We start from the raw sequence: 16,291 nt of genomic DNA, 5'->3' as shown, positions 1-16,291 counted from the left end.
CACGGGGCGCGCGGCGCGGCGGCCCCGGAAGCGGCGGTGGCGGCGGGAGCGGGAGCGGGGCCGGTGAGCGCGCGCGGGGCGGGGACAGCGCGGGGCGGGGCCGGAGGGGGCGGGGCCGGAGGGGGCGGGCACGGCGGGGGCGGGGCCAGCGCGGGGGCGTGGCCAGCGCTGCCGGGGGGCGATCGCGCCGGGGGGCGGGGCTTTTGTGAGGGGGCGGGGCGGCCCCGAGGGTCCCGGGGCGTGGCTACTGCTGGGGGCGTGGCTTAGCAGACCCCCCCCTCCCCCCCCCGGGGGCGAGGTTACCGGGCCGTGCTGCGTGCAGGGGGCGGGGCTTGTTGCTGTGTGGGCGTGGCCAGAGAGACACGTGTGGCTGTGGGGTGTTCCGGGGTGAGGCTCGGTGGGGGCGTGGCTTGGTGCCCGTGGGCGTGGCCTAGTGGGAAGACCACCAGGGCTACCGGGTGGGGCAGGGGGTGTGGCCACAGCGGGTGGTTTGGGGGGCGGGGCGGGGCCTGTGGAGCCCCGCCCCCTCTGACCCCACCCCACGCCCCCCACAGGTGCCTTGGCGGGGGCAGCGCCCGGGACCCCGGACCCTCCCTGGGTGGGGGCAGGGTGGGGCCGCTCAGGTGCGCGGGCACCGCCCCGGCGCCCCCTGCTGGTCACAGGTGTGGCAGAGATGGACCCGGTGAGGACAGAGGACACGGCGGCCCCGAGTGGTCACCGCCACAGCGGGCAGGACGAGGAGGAAGAGGTGGCAGCAGTGGCAGCCATGCCGTCACCCACGTGTCACCCTGCCGCGGGTGAGGAGGACAAGGAGATGGCAGCAGTGGTGGCAGCCACAGTGTCCCTGGGGTGCCACCCCGGTGAGAAGGAGGAGGAGGAGGTGGCAGTGGCCATGACATCCCCAGGTGGGCCGTGCGGCAGGGACGAGGATGTGGTGGCAGCAGTGACAGCAGAAGCAGCCATAATGATGTCCCAGGGGTGTCATCCCGGTGAGGACGAGGAGGTGACCACAGCGGTGACATCCCTGGAGTGTCTCCCCATTGGGGATGAGGAGGAGGAGGAGGAGGAGGAGGTGATGGCAGCAGTGACAGCAACAGTGACATCCCCGGGCGCTCAACCTGGTGAGGAGGAGGAGATGGCCGTGGCAGTAACGTCCCCAGCGTGTCCTCCCGTAGGGGATGAAGAGGAGGTGACGACGGCAGTGACATCCCCAGCGTGTCACCCTGGGGAGGAAGAGGAGGAGGTGACAGCAGCGGTGACATCCCCAGCGTGTCACCCTGGGGAGGAAGAGGAGGAGGTGACGGCAGCGGTGACATCCCCAGCGTGTCACCCCGGGGAGGAAGAGGAGGAGGTGACGGCGGCGGTGACATCCCCAGCGTGTCACCCCGGGGAGGAAGAGGAGGAGGTGACGGCGGCAGTGACATCCCCAGCGTGTCACCCCGGGGAGGAAGAGGAGGAGGTGACGGCGGCGGTGACGGCGGTGGCGGCCACGTCGGCCCCGGGCGGGCGGCGCGGCGCGGACGAGGACGTGGCGGCCGCGGGCTGGCGGGCGCGGCGCAAACACGTGTTCGTGCTCAGCGAGGCCGGGAAGCCGATCTACTCCCGGCACGGCAACGAAGAGGCGCTGGCGGCCACCATGGGTGTCATGATGGCCCTCGTGTCCTTCATCCAGAGCGGCGGCAACGCCATCCGTGCCATCTGCTCCGGTACGGGGGCAGCGGGGGGGTGGATATGGAAGCCTCAAACCTGCACAACCCCACCCCCGGGTACCCCTGAAGCCAGCCCCCACAGGAACAGCCATCCCTGCTCAAAACAGCCCCTCCAAACACAACATCCCACCCCCCAAAACCACCTCTCCCATCTACAGCCGAATCTACCAAAACAGCCCCGCCAGGTACAACCAGCCCCCCAAATCTCTCTTCCCCCCCCCCCCAACCCCCTTCCAGCGTACTGCCACCCCCCCAAAAAACAACCTCCCTTGGTACAACCACCCAAAACCAACCCCATTCCCCCTAACAACACCCACGCAGCTACATCTGCCTCCCCCCCCCAAAAAACACCCATTCCCCCGCGCCCCTCGTGTGACCGCCGCGTCCCCTCTCTCGCCCCGCAGAGGACCGCACGCTGGTGTTCGAGCAGCGGGGCCCGCTGCTGCTGGTGTCGGTGTCCCGCACGCGGCAGTCGGCGGCGCAGCTGCGGCGGGAGCTGGCGTTCGTGCACGAGCAGATCCTGTCGCTGCTGACCCGCGGGGGCATCGCCCGCGTCTTCGCGCGGCGCCGCGGCTTCGACCTGCGCCGGCTGCTGGCGGGCGCCGAGGCCGTGCTGGACCGGCTGCTGTGCGGGGCGGCGGCGGACGGGCGGCTGCTGCTGGGGGCCGCGCGGTGCCTGCCCCTGCCCGGGGGGCTGCGCCGCGCCGTGTCCGGGGCCCTGCGCCGCTCCGCCGCCGCCGCTCGCCCCGCGCCCGCCCTGGCCGTGCTGGCGGCCCGGGGCCGCCTGGTGACGGCGGCGCGGCAGCGGGCGCTGGCCGAGGGCGGGCGGCTGTGCGCCAGCGACCTGCACCTGCTGCTCAACCTGCTGGGCGGCGGGGCGGGCGCGGGAGAGGTGTGGACCCCCGTGTGCTTGCCCCGCTTCAACCCCGACGGCTATTTCTACGCCTACGCGGCGCGGCTGGGCGAGGAGGAGGAGGAGGAGGAGGAGGGCGGCGTGACGCTGATCCTGCTGTCCACGGAACGCGAAGGCTTCTACGCGGCGGCCGCGTGCCGGCGGCAGCTGGAGGACACGCTGCGGGCGCAGGGCTGGCTGGCCGAGCTGGCCGCGGCCGTGCGCGGGGGAGCGGGGTACGGCCCGTCCCGCCCCGGCGCCCCCGAGCTCCGGCACTTCCTCTACAAGCCCTTGGAGGGGCCGGAGGAGATGCAGCAGCTGCCGCAGTTCACCAGGTGCGGGGATTTGGGGGCGGGAGGAATACACCCCAGAATTGGGGGGGGCGGGGGTGTCGCCGGTGCTCACCTGACGCCCGTGTCCCCCTCCTCTTCCCTCGCTGGCTGCAGCCCCGAGCTGGAGGAGCCCTACACCAGCGAGGAGGAGCAGCACCGGCTCTTCGACCTGTACCACTACCTGCACAGCCGCGTGCACAGCCCGCACCGGCCCCTGCGCCTGCTCTACCACGTGGCTGAGAAGGAGACGCTGCTGGCCTGGGTGAGCTGCGGGGAAGGAGGCGGCAGCAGAGGTAGCAGAAAGCAGCTCCGGCAGGAGGTCCCGGAGTCGGCAGCGCGTGTTTGTGCTGTCGTGGGAAGGTGGCAGAGTTAACGGGTGTCACTGGCCCGTGGTGCTGTCGGGAGGTCCCACCGTTAACGGGATGTGGTGGCATAACCACAGTCAGCGGGATGCTCGCTGGAAGTGTCACCAGTAGGTCCCACAGTTAATGGGATGCTCACTGGAAGGGTCACCAGTAGGGTAGGTCCCATAGTTAATGGGATGCTCACTGGAAGTGTCACCAGTAAGTCCCACAGTTAATGGGATGCTCGCTGGAAGTGTCACCAGTAGGTCCCACAGTTAATGGGATGTTCACTGGTGCTGTCACCAGTAGGTCCCATAGTTAATGGGATGCTCACTGGAAGTGTCACCAGTAGGTCCCACAGTTAATGGGATGCTCGCTGGAAGTGTCACCAGTAGGTCCCACAGTTAATGGGATGCTCACTGGTGGTGTCACCAGTAGGTCCCACAGTTAATGGGATGCTCGCTGGAAGTGTCACCAGTAGGTCCCACAGTTAATGGGATGCTCACTGGAAGTGTCACCAGTAGGTCCCACAGTTAATGGGATGCTCGCTGGAAGTGTCACCAGTAGGTCCCACAGTTAATGGGATGTTCCCTGGTGCTGTCACCAGTAGGTCCCACAGTTAATGGGATGCTCACTGGCGGTGGCACCAGTAGGTCCCACAGTTAATGGGATGCTCACTGGCGGTGGCACCAGTAGGTCCCACAGTTAATGGGATGCTCACTGGCGGTGGCACCAGTAGATCCCACAGTTAATGGGATGCTCACTGGTGGTTTCACCAGCAGGTCCCACAGTTAATGGGATGTTCCCTGGTGCTGTCACTAGTAGATCCCACAGTTAATGGGATGCTCACTGGAAGTGTCACCAGTGGGTCCCACAGTTAATGGGATGCTCACTGGCGGTGTCACCAGTAGATCCCACAGTTAATGGGATGCTCACTGGCGGTGGCACCAGTAGGTCCCACAGTTAATGGGATCCTCACTGGAAGTGTCATCAGTGGGTCCCACAGTTAATGGGATGCTCACTGGCGGTGTCACCAGTAGGTCCCACAGTTAATGGGATGCTCACTGGAAGTGTCACCAGTAGGTCCCACAGTTAATGGGATGTTCCCTGGTGCTGTCACCAGTAGATCCCACAGTTAATGGGATGCTCACTGGCGGTGTCACCAGTAGGTCCCACAGTTAATGGGATGTTCCCTGGTGCTGTCACTAGTAGATCCCACAGTTAATGGGATGCTCACCGGCGGTGTCACCAGTAGGTCCCACAGTTAATGGGATGCTCACTGGCGGTGTCACCAGTAGGTCCCACAGTTAATGGGATGCTCACTGGCGGTGTCACCAGTAGGTCCCACAGTTAATGGGATGTTCACTGGTGGTTTCACCAGTAGGTCCCACAGTTAATGGGATGCTCGCTGGAAGTGTCACCAGTAGGTCCCACAGTTAATGGGATGTTCCCTGGTGCTGTCACCAGTAGGTCCCACAGTTAATGGGATGCTCACTGGCGGTGGCACCAGTAGGTCCCACAGTTAATGGGATGCTCACTGGAAGTGTCACCAGTGGGTCCCACAGTTAATGGGATGCTCACTGGTGGTTTCACCAGTAGATCCCACAGTTAATGGGATGTTCACTGGTGGTTTCACCAGTAGGTCCCACAGTTAATGGGATGCTCACTGGTGGTGTCACCAGTAGGTCCCACAGTTAATGGGATGTTCCCTGGTGCTGTCACCAGTAGATCCCACAGTTAATGGGATGCTCACTGGCGGTGTCACCAGTAGGTCCCACAGTTAGCGGGATGCTCGCTGGAAGGGTCACCAGTAGGTCCCACAGTTAATGGGATGCTCGCTGGAAGTGTCACCAGTAGGTCCCACAGTTAATGGGATGCTCGCTGGAAGTGTCACCAGCAGGTCCCACAGTTAATGGGATGTTCCCTGGTGCTGTCACCAGTAGGTCCCACAGTTAATGGGATGCTCACTGGCGGTGGCACCAGTAGGTCCCACAGTTAATGGGATGCTCACTGGAAGTGTCACCAGTAGGTCCCACAGTTAATGGGATGCTCACTGGTGGTTTCACCAGTAGATCCCACAGTTAATGGGATGTTCACTGGTGGTTTCACCAGTAGGTCCCACAGTTAATGGGATGCTCACTGGTGGTGTCACCAGTAGGTCCCACAGTTAATGGGATGCTCACTGGTGGTGTCACCAGTAGGTCCCACAGTTAATGGGATGTTCCCTGGTGCTGTCACCAGTAGATCCCACAGTTAATGGGATGCTCACTGGCGGTGTCACCAGTAGGTCCCACAGTTAATGGGATGCTCACTGGCGGTGTCACCAGTAGGTCCCACAGTTAATGGGATGTTCACTGGTGGTGGCACCAGTAGGTCCCACAGTCAGCGGGATGCTCGCTGGAAGGGTCACCAGTAGGTCCCACAGTTAATGGGATGCTCACTGGGGGTGTCACCAGTAGGTCCCACAGTTAATGGGATGCTCACTGGCGGTGTCACCAGTAGGTCCCACAGTTAATGGGATGCTCACTGGTGGTTTCACCAGCAGGTCCCACAGTTAATGGGATGTTCCCTGGTGCTGTCACTAGTAGATCCCACAGTTAATGGGATGCTCACTGGCGGTGTCACCAGTAGGTCCCACAGTTAATGGGATGCTCACTGGGGGTGTCACCAGTAGGTCCCACAGTTAATGGGATGTTCCCTGGTGCTGTCACCAGTAGATCCCACAGTTAATGGGATGCTCACTGGCGGTGTCACCAGTAGGTCCCAGCATTAACGGGCGTGGGTTCCCACAGGTGACCAGCAAGTTCGAGCTGTACAGCTGCTTCAGCCCGCTGGTGACGAAGGCGGGCGCCATCGCGGTGCTGACCAAGCTGCTGCGCTGGCTCAAGAAGGAGGAGGACTGGCTGTTCATCCGCTACCCGGCACCGTTCACCGCTGCACCCACGCGCCCCGAGGGGCCCGAGCCCGAGGGCTGACAATAAACGCTGAGACCCCGGGGAGAGTCCTGAGTCCGGGGGCACTGGGGGATGAGGGGACACGTCCTGAAGGGTGAGGGGACGGGGGGACGGGGACACGGGGGTGGGGGGATGGCAGGGACACAGCCTGAGGGCTGAGGAGGTGAAGGAAGGGGAGAGAGGAGATGAGAACGGGGGGAGATGGGACGGAGAAGGGGGGAAAAGGGAACTGAAAATGAGGGGAATGCGGGAGAGAAAATGGGGAGAAAACCTGACAGAAAAAGGTGGGTAAGAGGGGGCAGAAAAGAGGGAAAATAGGACAGAAAAGAGAGGGATGAGGGGATAGAATTCAGTGGGAAAACACGTGAGAAAATGGTGGGAAAATGTGACAGGAAAGGCTGGAAGAGGTGACTAGAAATGGAGGGTAAAAATAGACGGGGAAGGGAGCAGAAAAGAGGGAAGAGAAAACGCCGGAAGAAGTGACAGACTGGGGGTGGAAAGGAAACAGAAAACGGCATCAAGAAAGGACAGAAACAGCTGGAAAAGGAGACAGAAATGAGGGCGAAGAGTGGACAGAAAATGGTGGGAAAATGTGAGGGGAGAAGGGTGGGAAAACATGAGGGAAAAGGGTGGGGAAATGTGAGGCAAAAAAGGGGGAAAATATGAAGGGGAAAAGTGTGAAAACGTGAGGGGGGAAAGGCAGGAAAACATGAGGGGGAAGAGTAGGAAAACGGGGAAAAATGAGGGGGAAAGGGCGGGAAAACGTGAGGGGAAAAGCTGAGGGGGAAAGGGCGGGAAAACGTGAGGGGGAAACCCGAGGGGGAAAGGGCAGGGAAATGTGAGAGGAAAAAGGTAGGAAAATATGAAGGGAAAAGGCATGGAAATGTGAGGGGGGAAAAGGTAGGAAAACATGAGGGGGAAGGGTAGGAAAACGGGGAAAAATGAGGGGGGAAAGCAGGAAAATGTGAGGAGGAAAGGGCGGGAAAACGTGAGGGGAAAAGCTGAGGGGAAAAGGGCGGGAAAACGTGAGGGGGAAACCTGAGGGGGAAAGGGCAGGGAAATGTGAGAGGAAAAAGGTAGGAAAATATGAAGGGAAAAGGCATGGAAATGTGAGGGGGGAAAAGGCAGGAAAACATGAGGGGGAAGGGTAGGAAAACGGGGAAAAATGAGGGGGAAAAGCAGGAAAATGTGAGGGGGAAAGGGCGGGAAAACGTGAGGGGGAAAGGGCAGGGAAATGTGAGGGGAAAAAGGCAGGAAAATATGAAGGGAAAAGGCATGGAAATGTGAGAGGGGAAACGCAGGAAAACATGAGGGGGAAGGGTAGGAAAACAGGAAAAATGAGGGTAAAAAGCAGGAAAATGTGAGGGGAAAAGAGCAGGAAAACATGAGGGGAAAAGCTGAGGGGAAAAGGGCGGGAAAACGTGAGGGGAAAAGCTGAGGGGGAAAGGGCAGGGAAATGTGAGAGGAAAAAGGTAGGAAAAGCTGAGGGGGAAAAGCAGGAAAATGTGAGGGGGAAAAGGCAGGAAAACATGAGGGGGAAGGGTAGGAAAACGGGGAAAAGCTGAGGGGGAAAAGCAGGAAAATGTGAGGGGGAAAAGCAGGAAAATGTGAGGGGAAAAAATGGGAAAACATGAGGGGAAAAGGATGGGAAAACCTGAGGGGGAAAGGGCGGGAAAGCATGAGGGGGAAAGGGCAGGGAAATGTGAGAGGAAAAAGGTAGGAAAATATGAAGGGAAAAGGCATGGAAATGTGAGGGGGGACAAGGTAGGAAAACATGAGGGGGAAGGGTAGGAAAACGGGGAAAAATGAGGGGGAAAAGCAGGAAAATGTGAGGGGGAAAGGGCGGGAAAACGTGAGGGGAAAAGCTGAGGGGGAAAGGGCGGGAAAACGTGAGGGGGAAACCTGAGGGGGAAAGGGCAGGGAAATGTGAGAGGAAAACGGTAGGAAAATATGAAGGGGAAAAGCATAAAAATGTGAGGGGGAAAAGGCAGGAAAACATGAGGGGGAAGGGTAGGAAAACAGGGAAAAATGAGAGGGAAAAGCAGGAAAATGTGAGGGGGAAAGGGCGGGAAAACCTGAGGGGGAAAGGGCAGGGAAATATGAAGGGAAAAGCTGAGGGGGAAAGGGTGGGAAGTCATGAAGGGAAAAGAACAGGGAAATGTGAGAGGAAAAAAGTAGGAAAATATGAAGGGAAAAGGCAGGAAAACGTGAAGGGGAAGGGTAGGAAAACGGAAAAATGAGAGGGAAAAGCAGGAAAATGTGAGGAGGAAAGGGCGGGAAAACGTGAGGGGAAAAGCTGAGGGGGAAAGGGCAGGAAAACCTGAGGGGGAAACCTGAGGGGGAAAGGGCAGGGAAATGTGAGAGGAAAAAGGTAGGAAAATATGAAGGGAAAAGGCAAGAAAACGTGAGGGGGAAAGGTAGGAAAACGGAAAAATGAGAGGGAAAAGCAGGAAAATGTGAGGGTAAAAGGTCAGGAAAACATGAGGGGGAAAGGGCAGGGAAATGTGAGAGGAAAAAGGTAGGAAAACCCGAGGGGAAAAGCTGAGGGGAAAAGGGCAGGAAAATGTGAGGGGAAAAGAGCAGGAAAATGTGAGGGAAAGGGAAGGGGAGGAGCTGACAAAGCTGCAGAAGGTGAGGGGAAACGGGTGATGAAAGGAAACAAAGTGGAAGGACACGAGAGAGAAAAAGTGTGAAAAGGGGACTGGAAAGGGGATGGGTGACAGAAAATGGAGCAAGAGGGGAAAGGACTGGAGAGGGAAAGGAAGGACAGAGATGGAAGGGACAGAGGTGGCAGGAACTGGAGGAAGGAGGCAACAGAACTGGGGGGAACTGGGGAGAAGAGAGAGAAAAGAGGAGGGAGGAAATGGTGAAACGTGACAGAAAACGTGGGGCTGAGGGTGGGAAAAGGGGAACGAAGAAGATGACAAGGCGACAGGAGGGGACAAAGCAGCGCCCACCATCATCATCCCCCGTGTGGCCCATGTTCCCTCCCATGTACCCCTATGTCCCCACCGTGTCCCTCCAGGCTGCAGTGATGGACATGGACCCACGCAGTGAGGGGCTCCACGGGCGAGACCCCCTGAGACCACCGTGTGTCCCCGTGTCCCCCCGTCCCAGGGACAAGGTGCTCCCAGGTGTCCTTAAGGGACACAGTGTCCCTGTGTCCTGCCCAGTTCCCCCCTCAGGTCCCCCTGGGGGGAACCCACGGCTGGAGATGGTGCTGAGGCAGATCCGCAGCCTGAAGAAAGGTGAGCCTGAGGAGCCCTGTGTTCCCGCCATGTTCCCGTGTCCCACATGTCCCTCATGTCCTCCTATGCTCCCTCATGTGCCCGCCATGTCTCCCCATCTCCCCATGTCCCACACGTCCCTCTGTCCATCCCACCGGCTCCCACAGTCCGTCAGGCCATGGCGCAGGAGCTGCTGAAGGCACAAGACCGCAGTGAGGGGTTGCGCCAGAACCTGGAGCAGCGTGAGTCACCTGGGGGGGGGACACTGAGAGGTTTGGAGGGGGACACTGAGGGCTGGGGGGATCCCTGAGGGATCTGGAGGGGGACACTGAGAGGGCTGGGGGATCCCTGAGGGGTCTGGAGGGGGACACTGAGGGCTGGGGGATCCCTGAGGGGTCTGGAGGGGGACACTGAGAGCTGGGGGATCCCTGAGGGGTCTGGAGGGGGACACTGAGAGCTGGGGAGATCCCTGAGGGGTCTGGAGGGGGACACTGAGAGCTGGGGAGATCCCTGAGGGGTCTGGAGGGGGACACTGAGAGGGCTGGGGGATCCCTGAGCGGTCTGGAGGGGGACACTGAGAGGGCTGGGGGATCCCTGAGCGGTCTGGAGGGGGACACTGAGGGCTGGGGACACACAGAGGGGTCTGGAGGGGGACACTGAGAGGGCTGGGGACACACAGAGGGGTCTGTGGGGTTGGGTGCTACGTAGGGACCCTGAGGGGCTTGTGGGCACAGAGGGCTCAGGAGTCCCCGGTCCCAGCTGACTCCCCCCTCCCCACAGTGGAGCAGCACGAAGAGGCGCTGGAGGGGCTCTGGAAGCAGGCCCAGGGTGAGCCCAGGGGGCCCTGGGGTCTTTGTGCCCCCTCCCAAACCTTCCCCTGGTGCCCCCTGAACCTCTGACCCCCTTGACCCCTCCAGACCCTTCCTGACCCCCACAATTCCCTGACCCTTGTGGAGCCCCCAACTCCCCCAGAGGGGGTGACCCCTGCTGTGTGTCCTCCCCCTCAGAGGGACCCCCCTGACCCCTGTGAACCCCCATAATCCTCCCTGAGCCCTCCAGCCCCTCTGATCCCCTCCAACCTCCCTGACCTCAACCCTTGTGATCCCCGGCACCCTCCTGACCCCCCAACCCCCCCAGAGTCACTGTGGAGAGCGCGGCTGCAGGGGAAGGATGTGGAGAGCAAAGGTCAGAGGTGAGTGGGGACACCTGTGACCCTCCTCAACCTCACCTGTGCCCACCTCTGCCCGCCCCCCAAACACACCTGGTGACCCCTGAGCCCCGCAGGCACAGGAGGCTCTGCCTGGAGCAGCAGCAGGACCTGGAAGGGACAGAGCAGCAGTGGGAGCAGCTCCGACACCTGCGCCGGGGACAGAGGTGGGGCTGGGGAGATACAGGTGGGGCTGGGGACACGGGTGGGGCTGGGGGATACAGGTGGGGCTGGGGACACAGGTGGGGCTGGGGGGATACAGGTGGGGCTGGGGGGATACAGGTGGGACTGGATACAGGTGGGGCTGGGGGATACAGGTGGGGCTGGGGGGATACAGGTGGGGCTGGGGACACGGGTGGGGCTGTAGGATACAGGTGGGGCTGGGGGACAGGGGTGGGGCGGGATACAGGTGGGGCTGGGGGGATACAGGTGGGGCTGGGGAGATACAGGTGGGGCTGGGGACACGGGTGGGGCTGTAGGATACAGGTGGGGCTGGGGGACAGGGGTGGGGCTGGATACAGGTGGGGCTGGGGGACACGGGTGGGGCTGGGGGACACAGGTGGGGCTGGGGAGATACAGGTGGGGCTGGGGGATACAGATGGGGCTGGGGACACAGGTGGGGCTGGGGGACACAGGTGGGGCTGGGGGGATACAGGCGGGGCTGGGGGATACAGGTGGGGCTGGGGGGACAGAGGTGGGGCTGGGGGGACAGAGGTGGGGCTGTAGGATACAGGTGGGGCTGGGGACACAGGTGGGGCTGGGGAGATACAGGTGGGCCTGGGGGACACGGGTGGGACTGGGGGGATACAGGTGGGGCTGGGGGACACGAGAGGGGCTGGGCGGACACGGGTGGGGCTGGGGGGACACAGGTGGGGCTGGGGAGATACAGGTGGGGCTGGGGGGACACAGGTGGGGCTGTAGGATACAGGCGGGGCTGGGGGGATACAGGTGGGGCTGGGGGACCTGGGTGGGACTGGGGGGATACAGGTGGGGCTGGGGGACACGAGAGGGGCTGGGCGGACACGGGTGGGGCTGGGGGATACAGGTGGGGCTGGGGGATACGGGTGGGGCTGGGAGACACGGGTGGGGCTGGGGGATACGGGTGGGGCAGGGGGATACGGGTGGGGCTGGGGGGATACGGGTGGGGCTGGGGGATACGGGTGGGGCAGGGGGATACGGGTGGGGCTGGGGGGATACAGGTGGGGCTGGGGGATACAGATGGGGCTGGGGGGACAGAGGTGGGGCTGTAGGATACAGGTGGGGCTGGGGACACAGGTGGGGCTGGGGAGATACAGGTGGGGCTGGGGGGATACAGATGGGGCTGGGGGACACAGGTGGGGCTGGGGAGATACAGATGGGGCTGGGGGATACAGATGGGGCTGGGGGACACAGGTGGGGCTGGGGGGACAGAGGTGGGGCTGTAGGATACAGGTGGGGCTGGGGACACAGGTGGGGCTGGGGAGATACAGGTGGGGCTGGGGGGATACAGGTGGGGCTGGGGGCACGGGTGGGGCTGTAGGATACCGGTGGGGCTGGGGATACAGGTGGGGCTGGGGAGATACAGGTGTGGCTGGGGGACACGGGTGGGGCTGGGGGATACAGGTGGGGCTGGGGGGACACAGGTGAGGCAGGGGACACGGGTGGGGCAGGGGACAGAGGTGGGGCTGGGGGACACGGGTGGGGCTGGGGGATACAGGTGGGGCTGGGAGACACGGGTGGGGCTGGGGGGATACAGGTGGGGCTGGGGGGACACAGGTGGGGCTGGGGGTGGCACCAGGTGACCCACACAGGTCACGTGCCCGCCGTGTCACCCCCCCCCTCCCCCCCGTGTCCCCTCCCCCCCAGGTGGGAATACTGCCAGCAGCTCGATGCCATCACGGAGGAGCTCAAGCACCTGTGGGACGTGCACGTGAGCCCCGGGCTGGGGTCCCTCACACACCTGGGGGTCCCTCACACACCTGGGTGCCCTTGCACAGCCAGGGGTCACACACACACACACCCACCTGTGTCCCCCTCCCCCCCGTGTCCCCACACAGGCCCCAGCCCACCTGGAGGCTGAACTGATGCACCTGGAGAAGATGCGGGAGAAGTGGCTGAGCTGGGGTGAGCCCCCCGACACCTGAGCGACCCCCCGGGACCCCCCTCAAGTACCTGAGTGTCCCTCCTGGCACCTGAATGACCCCCGTGACACCTCTGGGCACCTGAGGGATGCTCTTGGTCACCTCAGTGACTTCTCCCAACACCTGGCGTGACCTCCCCGAGCTCCCCACACGGAACACCTGGCTGAGCCTCGGGCACCCGGATGTTTGTCCTCGGGCACCTGAGCCCCCCCCCGGACACCGTAGCCCCCTCCTCAGCCCCAGATGTGTCCCCTTGGGCTGACCAGTGTCCCCCCCTCGCCCAGAGCGCTGCCTGACGGAGGCCGAGGAGCACCTGGGAGCAGAGGTCCCCGTGGTCATGTGAGTGCCCCGCCCCGGCCCCGCCCCCTCCCGCACGGCCCCGCCCCCTAAGCCCCGTTCCCGCAGGGGATTGGTGCGGCAGGAGCAGGAGGGGGCGGAGCAACACCTGGAGGTGGAGCTGAGCCGGCAGCAGCTGAGCCTGCAGCACAGAGACAGGTGTGTGACCCCCCCAGGACAGGGGTGTGACCCCCCAGGACAGGGGTGTGTGACCCCCCCAGGACAGGGGTGTGACCCCCAGGACACAGGTGTGTGACCCCCCCAGGACAGGAGTGTGACCCCCCCAGGACACAGGTGTGGGACCCCCCCAGGACAGGGGTGTGACCCCCAGGACACAGGTGTGTGACCCCCCCAGGACAGGAGTGTGACCCCCCCAGGACACAGGTGTGGGACCCCCCCAGGACAGGGGTGTGACCCCCAGGACACAGGTGTGGGACCCCCCCAGGACAGGGGTGTGTGACCCCCCCAGGACACAGGTGTGTGACCCCCCCAGGACAGGTGTGTGACCCCCCCAGGACACAGGTGTGGGACCCCCCCAGGACAGGGGTGTGTGACCCCCCCAGGACACAGGTGTGGGACCCCCCCCAGGACAGGGGTGTGTGACCCCCCCAGGACACGGATGTGTGACCCCCAGGACAGGTGTGTGACCCCCCCCAGGACAGGGGTGTGACCCCCAGGACACAGGTGTGGGACCCCCAGGACACGGGTGTGTGACCCCCAGGACAGGTGTGTGACCCCCAGGACACAGGTGTGGGACCCCCCCAGGACAGGTGTGGGACCCCCCAGGACACAGGTGTGGGACCCCCAGGACAGGTGTGGGACCCCCAGGACACGGGTGTGACCCCCCCAGGACAGGTGTGTGACCCCCAGGACATGGGTGTGACCCCCAGGACACGGGTGTGACCCCCCCAGGACAGGTGTGTGACCCCCAGGACAGGTGTGTGACCCCCCAGGACAGGTGTGGCACAGGTGTGGCCCTGGCACCTTGGCCCCGCCCACCTGCAGCCCCACCCCTTCCTCTGGCCCCGCCCCCAGGTTGGCAGAGGAGCTGCAGGAGCTGCAGCGCCCCCTGGAGGCTCCGCCAGAGTGACGGGGACGAGACGGATGGGACCCGGGGGACACCTGGGACACCCCTGTGCCACCCCTGGGACACCTGTGCCACCTGTGTGCCACCCGTTCCACCTGTGTGCCACACCTGTGTGCCACCTGGGACACCTGTGTGCCACCTGTGCCACCCCTGTGTGCCACCTGTGCGCCACCTGGGACACCTGTGTGCCACACCTGTGCCACCTGTGTGCCACGTGGGACACCTGTGTGCCACACCTGTGTGCCACCTGTGCACCACCTGGGACACCTGTGTGCCACACCTGTGCCACCTGTGTGCCACGTGGGACACCTGTGTGCCACACCTGTGTGCCACCTGGGACACCTGTGTGCCACACCTGGGACACCTGTGCCACCTGTGCCACCCCCGTGTGCCACCTGTGTGCCAGCTGTGTGCCACCCGTGTGCCACCTGGGACACCTGTGTGCCACCCGTTCCACCTGTGTGCCACCCCTGTGCCAACTGTGCCACCCCCGTGTGCCACCTGTGTGCCACCTGGGACACCTGTGTGCCCCACCTGTGTGCCACACCCCTGTGCCACCTGTGCCACCCCCGTGTGCCACCCCCGTGCCACCCCTGTGCCACCTGTGTGCCACACCCCTGTGCTACCTGTGTGCCACCCCGTGTGCCACCCGTGTGCCACCTGCACGGCACCTGCGTCCTCCTGTCCCCCAGTTCCCCACTGCCCTCCCTGCCATGTCCCCTCCGTCCCGCTGTCCTTCCATGTCCCCTCCGATCCCGAAATCTCCCCCCCGTGTCCCCAGTGTCCCCCCAGTGTCCCCATTCTCCCCAGTGTCCCCCCAGTGTCCCCCCAATGCCCCCCATGTCCCCCCATTGTCCCCCAGACTTCCCCGTGTCCCCCAGGTCCCCGTACACGCCCCAGTGTCCCCAATGGCCCCTCATGTCCCCCCAATGTCGCCCCAATGTCCCCCCCATGTCCTCCTGTCCCCCCAATGCCCCCAATCTCCCCCGTGCCCCCACTGTTCCCCAGACTTCCCCATGTCCCCCCGTGCCCCCACTGTCCCCCAGACTTCCCCGTGTCCCCCCAGGTCCCCGTACACGCCCAGTGTCCCCAGTAGCCCCTCCATGGCCCCCCAATGCCCCCATTGCCCCCCTATGTCCCCAGTGCCCCCCATGTCCCCTCAGTGTCCCCCCCATGTCCCCAGTAGCCCCCCCGTGTCCCCCCATGTCCCAAGTGCCCCCCATGTCCCCCCAATGCCCCCCCATGTCCCAGTGTCCCCCATGTCCCCCCAATGGCCCCCCATGTCCCAGTGCCCCCCATGTCCCCCCAATGCCCCCCCATGTCCCAGTGTCCCCCATGTCCCCCCAATGCCCCCCCATGTCCCAAGTGCCCCCCATGTCCCCCCAATGGTCCCCCATGTCCCAAGTGCCCCCCATGTCCCCCCAATGGTCCCCCATGTCCCAGTGTCCCCCCATATCCCCCCAATGGTCCCCCATGTCCCAGTGCCCCCCATGTCCCCCCATGTCCCCAGTGCCCCCCCTGTCCCCAATGGCCCCCCCATGTCCCCAGTGCCCCCCATATCCCCAGTACCCCCAATTCCCCCCCATGTCCCCAGTGTCCCCCATGTCCCCCCAGTGCCCCCAATGTCCCCAGTGCCCCCCATGTCCCCCCAGTGCCCCCCATGTCCCCAGTGTCCCCTATGTCCCCCCAGTGCCCCCATGTCCCCAGTGCCCCCCACGTCCCCATGTCCCCCCAGTGCCCCCCATGTCCCCAGTGTCCCCTATGTCCCCCCAGTGCCCCCCATGTCCCCCCAGTGCCCCCCATGTCCCCAGTGCCCCCATTGTCCCCCAAACTTCCCCGTGTCCCCAATTCCCCCCCATGTCCCCGGTGCCCCCCATGTCCCCCCAGTGCCCCCCATGTCCCCCCAGTGCCTCCCATGGCCCCCAATAAACGCTGTCCCATCGCCGCTGTCTCTCGCGTCTCTCTTTGGGTGACGCTTGCCCCGAACATGGCGGCTCCCTCTGGCCGCCGCCATTCCCCTCCCTGGCCGCCGCCATGCTGTGGGCGGGCGCACCCTCACCCGGAAGCGGAAGTTGGACGCGCC

At 63.8% G+C, this 16,291-nt stretch overlaps 1 protein-coding gene across 1 annotated transcript; it reads left to right on the top strand.

Moving 5' to 3' along the window:
• The first annotated feature begins 31 nt into the window (after positions 1 to 31).
• MON1B (MON1 homolog B, secretory trafficking associated) lies at positions 32 to 9,479 on the top strand. The gene is made up of 6 exons (XM_068998265.1): positions 32 to 63; positions 555 to 1,706; positions 2,114 to 2,936; positions 3,048 to 3,195; positions 6,070 to 6,325; positions 9,257 to 9,479. Exons 2-5 carry the CDS (start codon positions 674 to 676, stop codon positions 6,250 to 6,252), a joined length of 2,187 nt encoding a protein of 728 aa, XP_068854366.1. The 5' UTR covers positions 32 to 63; positions 555 to 673; the 3' UTR covers positions 6,253 to 6,325; positions 9,257 to 9,479.
• Positions 9,480 to 16,291: the final 6,812 nt, after the last annotated feature.

Source organism: Aphelocoma coerulescens, chromosome 31 (assembly GCF_041296385.1).
Source record: "Aphelocoma coerulescens isolate FSJ_1873_10779 chromosome 31, UR_Acoe_1.0, whole genome shotgun sequence".
Taxonomy (NCBI): domain Eukaryota; kingdom Metazoa; phylum Chordata; class Aves; order Passeriformes; family Corvidae; genus Aphelocoma; species Aphelocoma coerulescens.
Note: the sequence above shows the minus strand (reverse complement) of the source record. Positions and strands in the feature narration are given on the sequence as shown.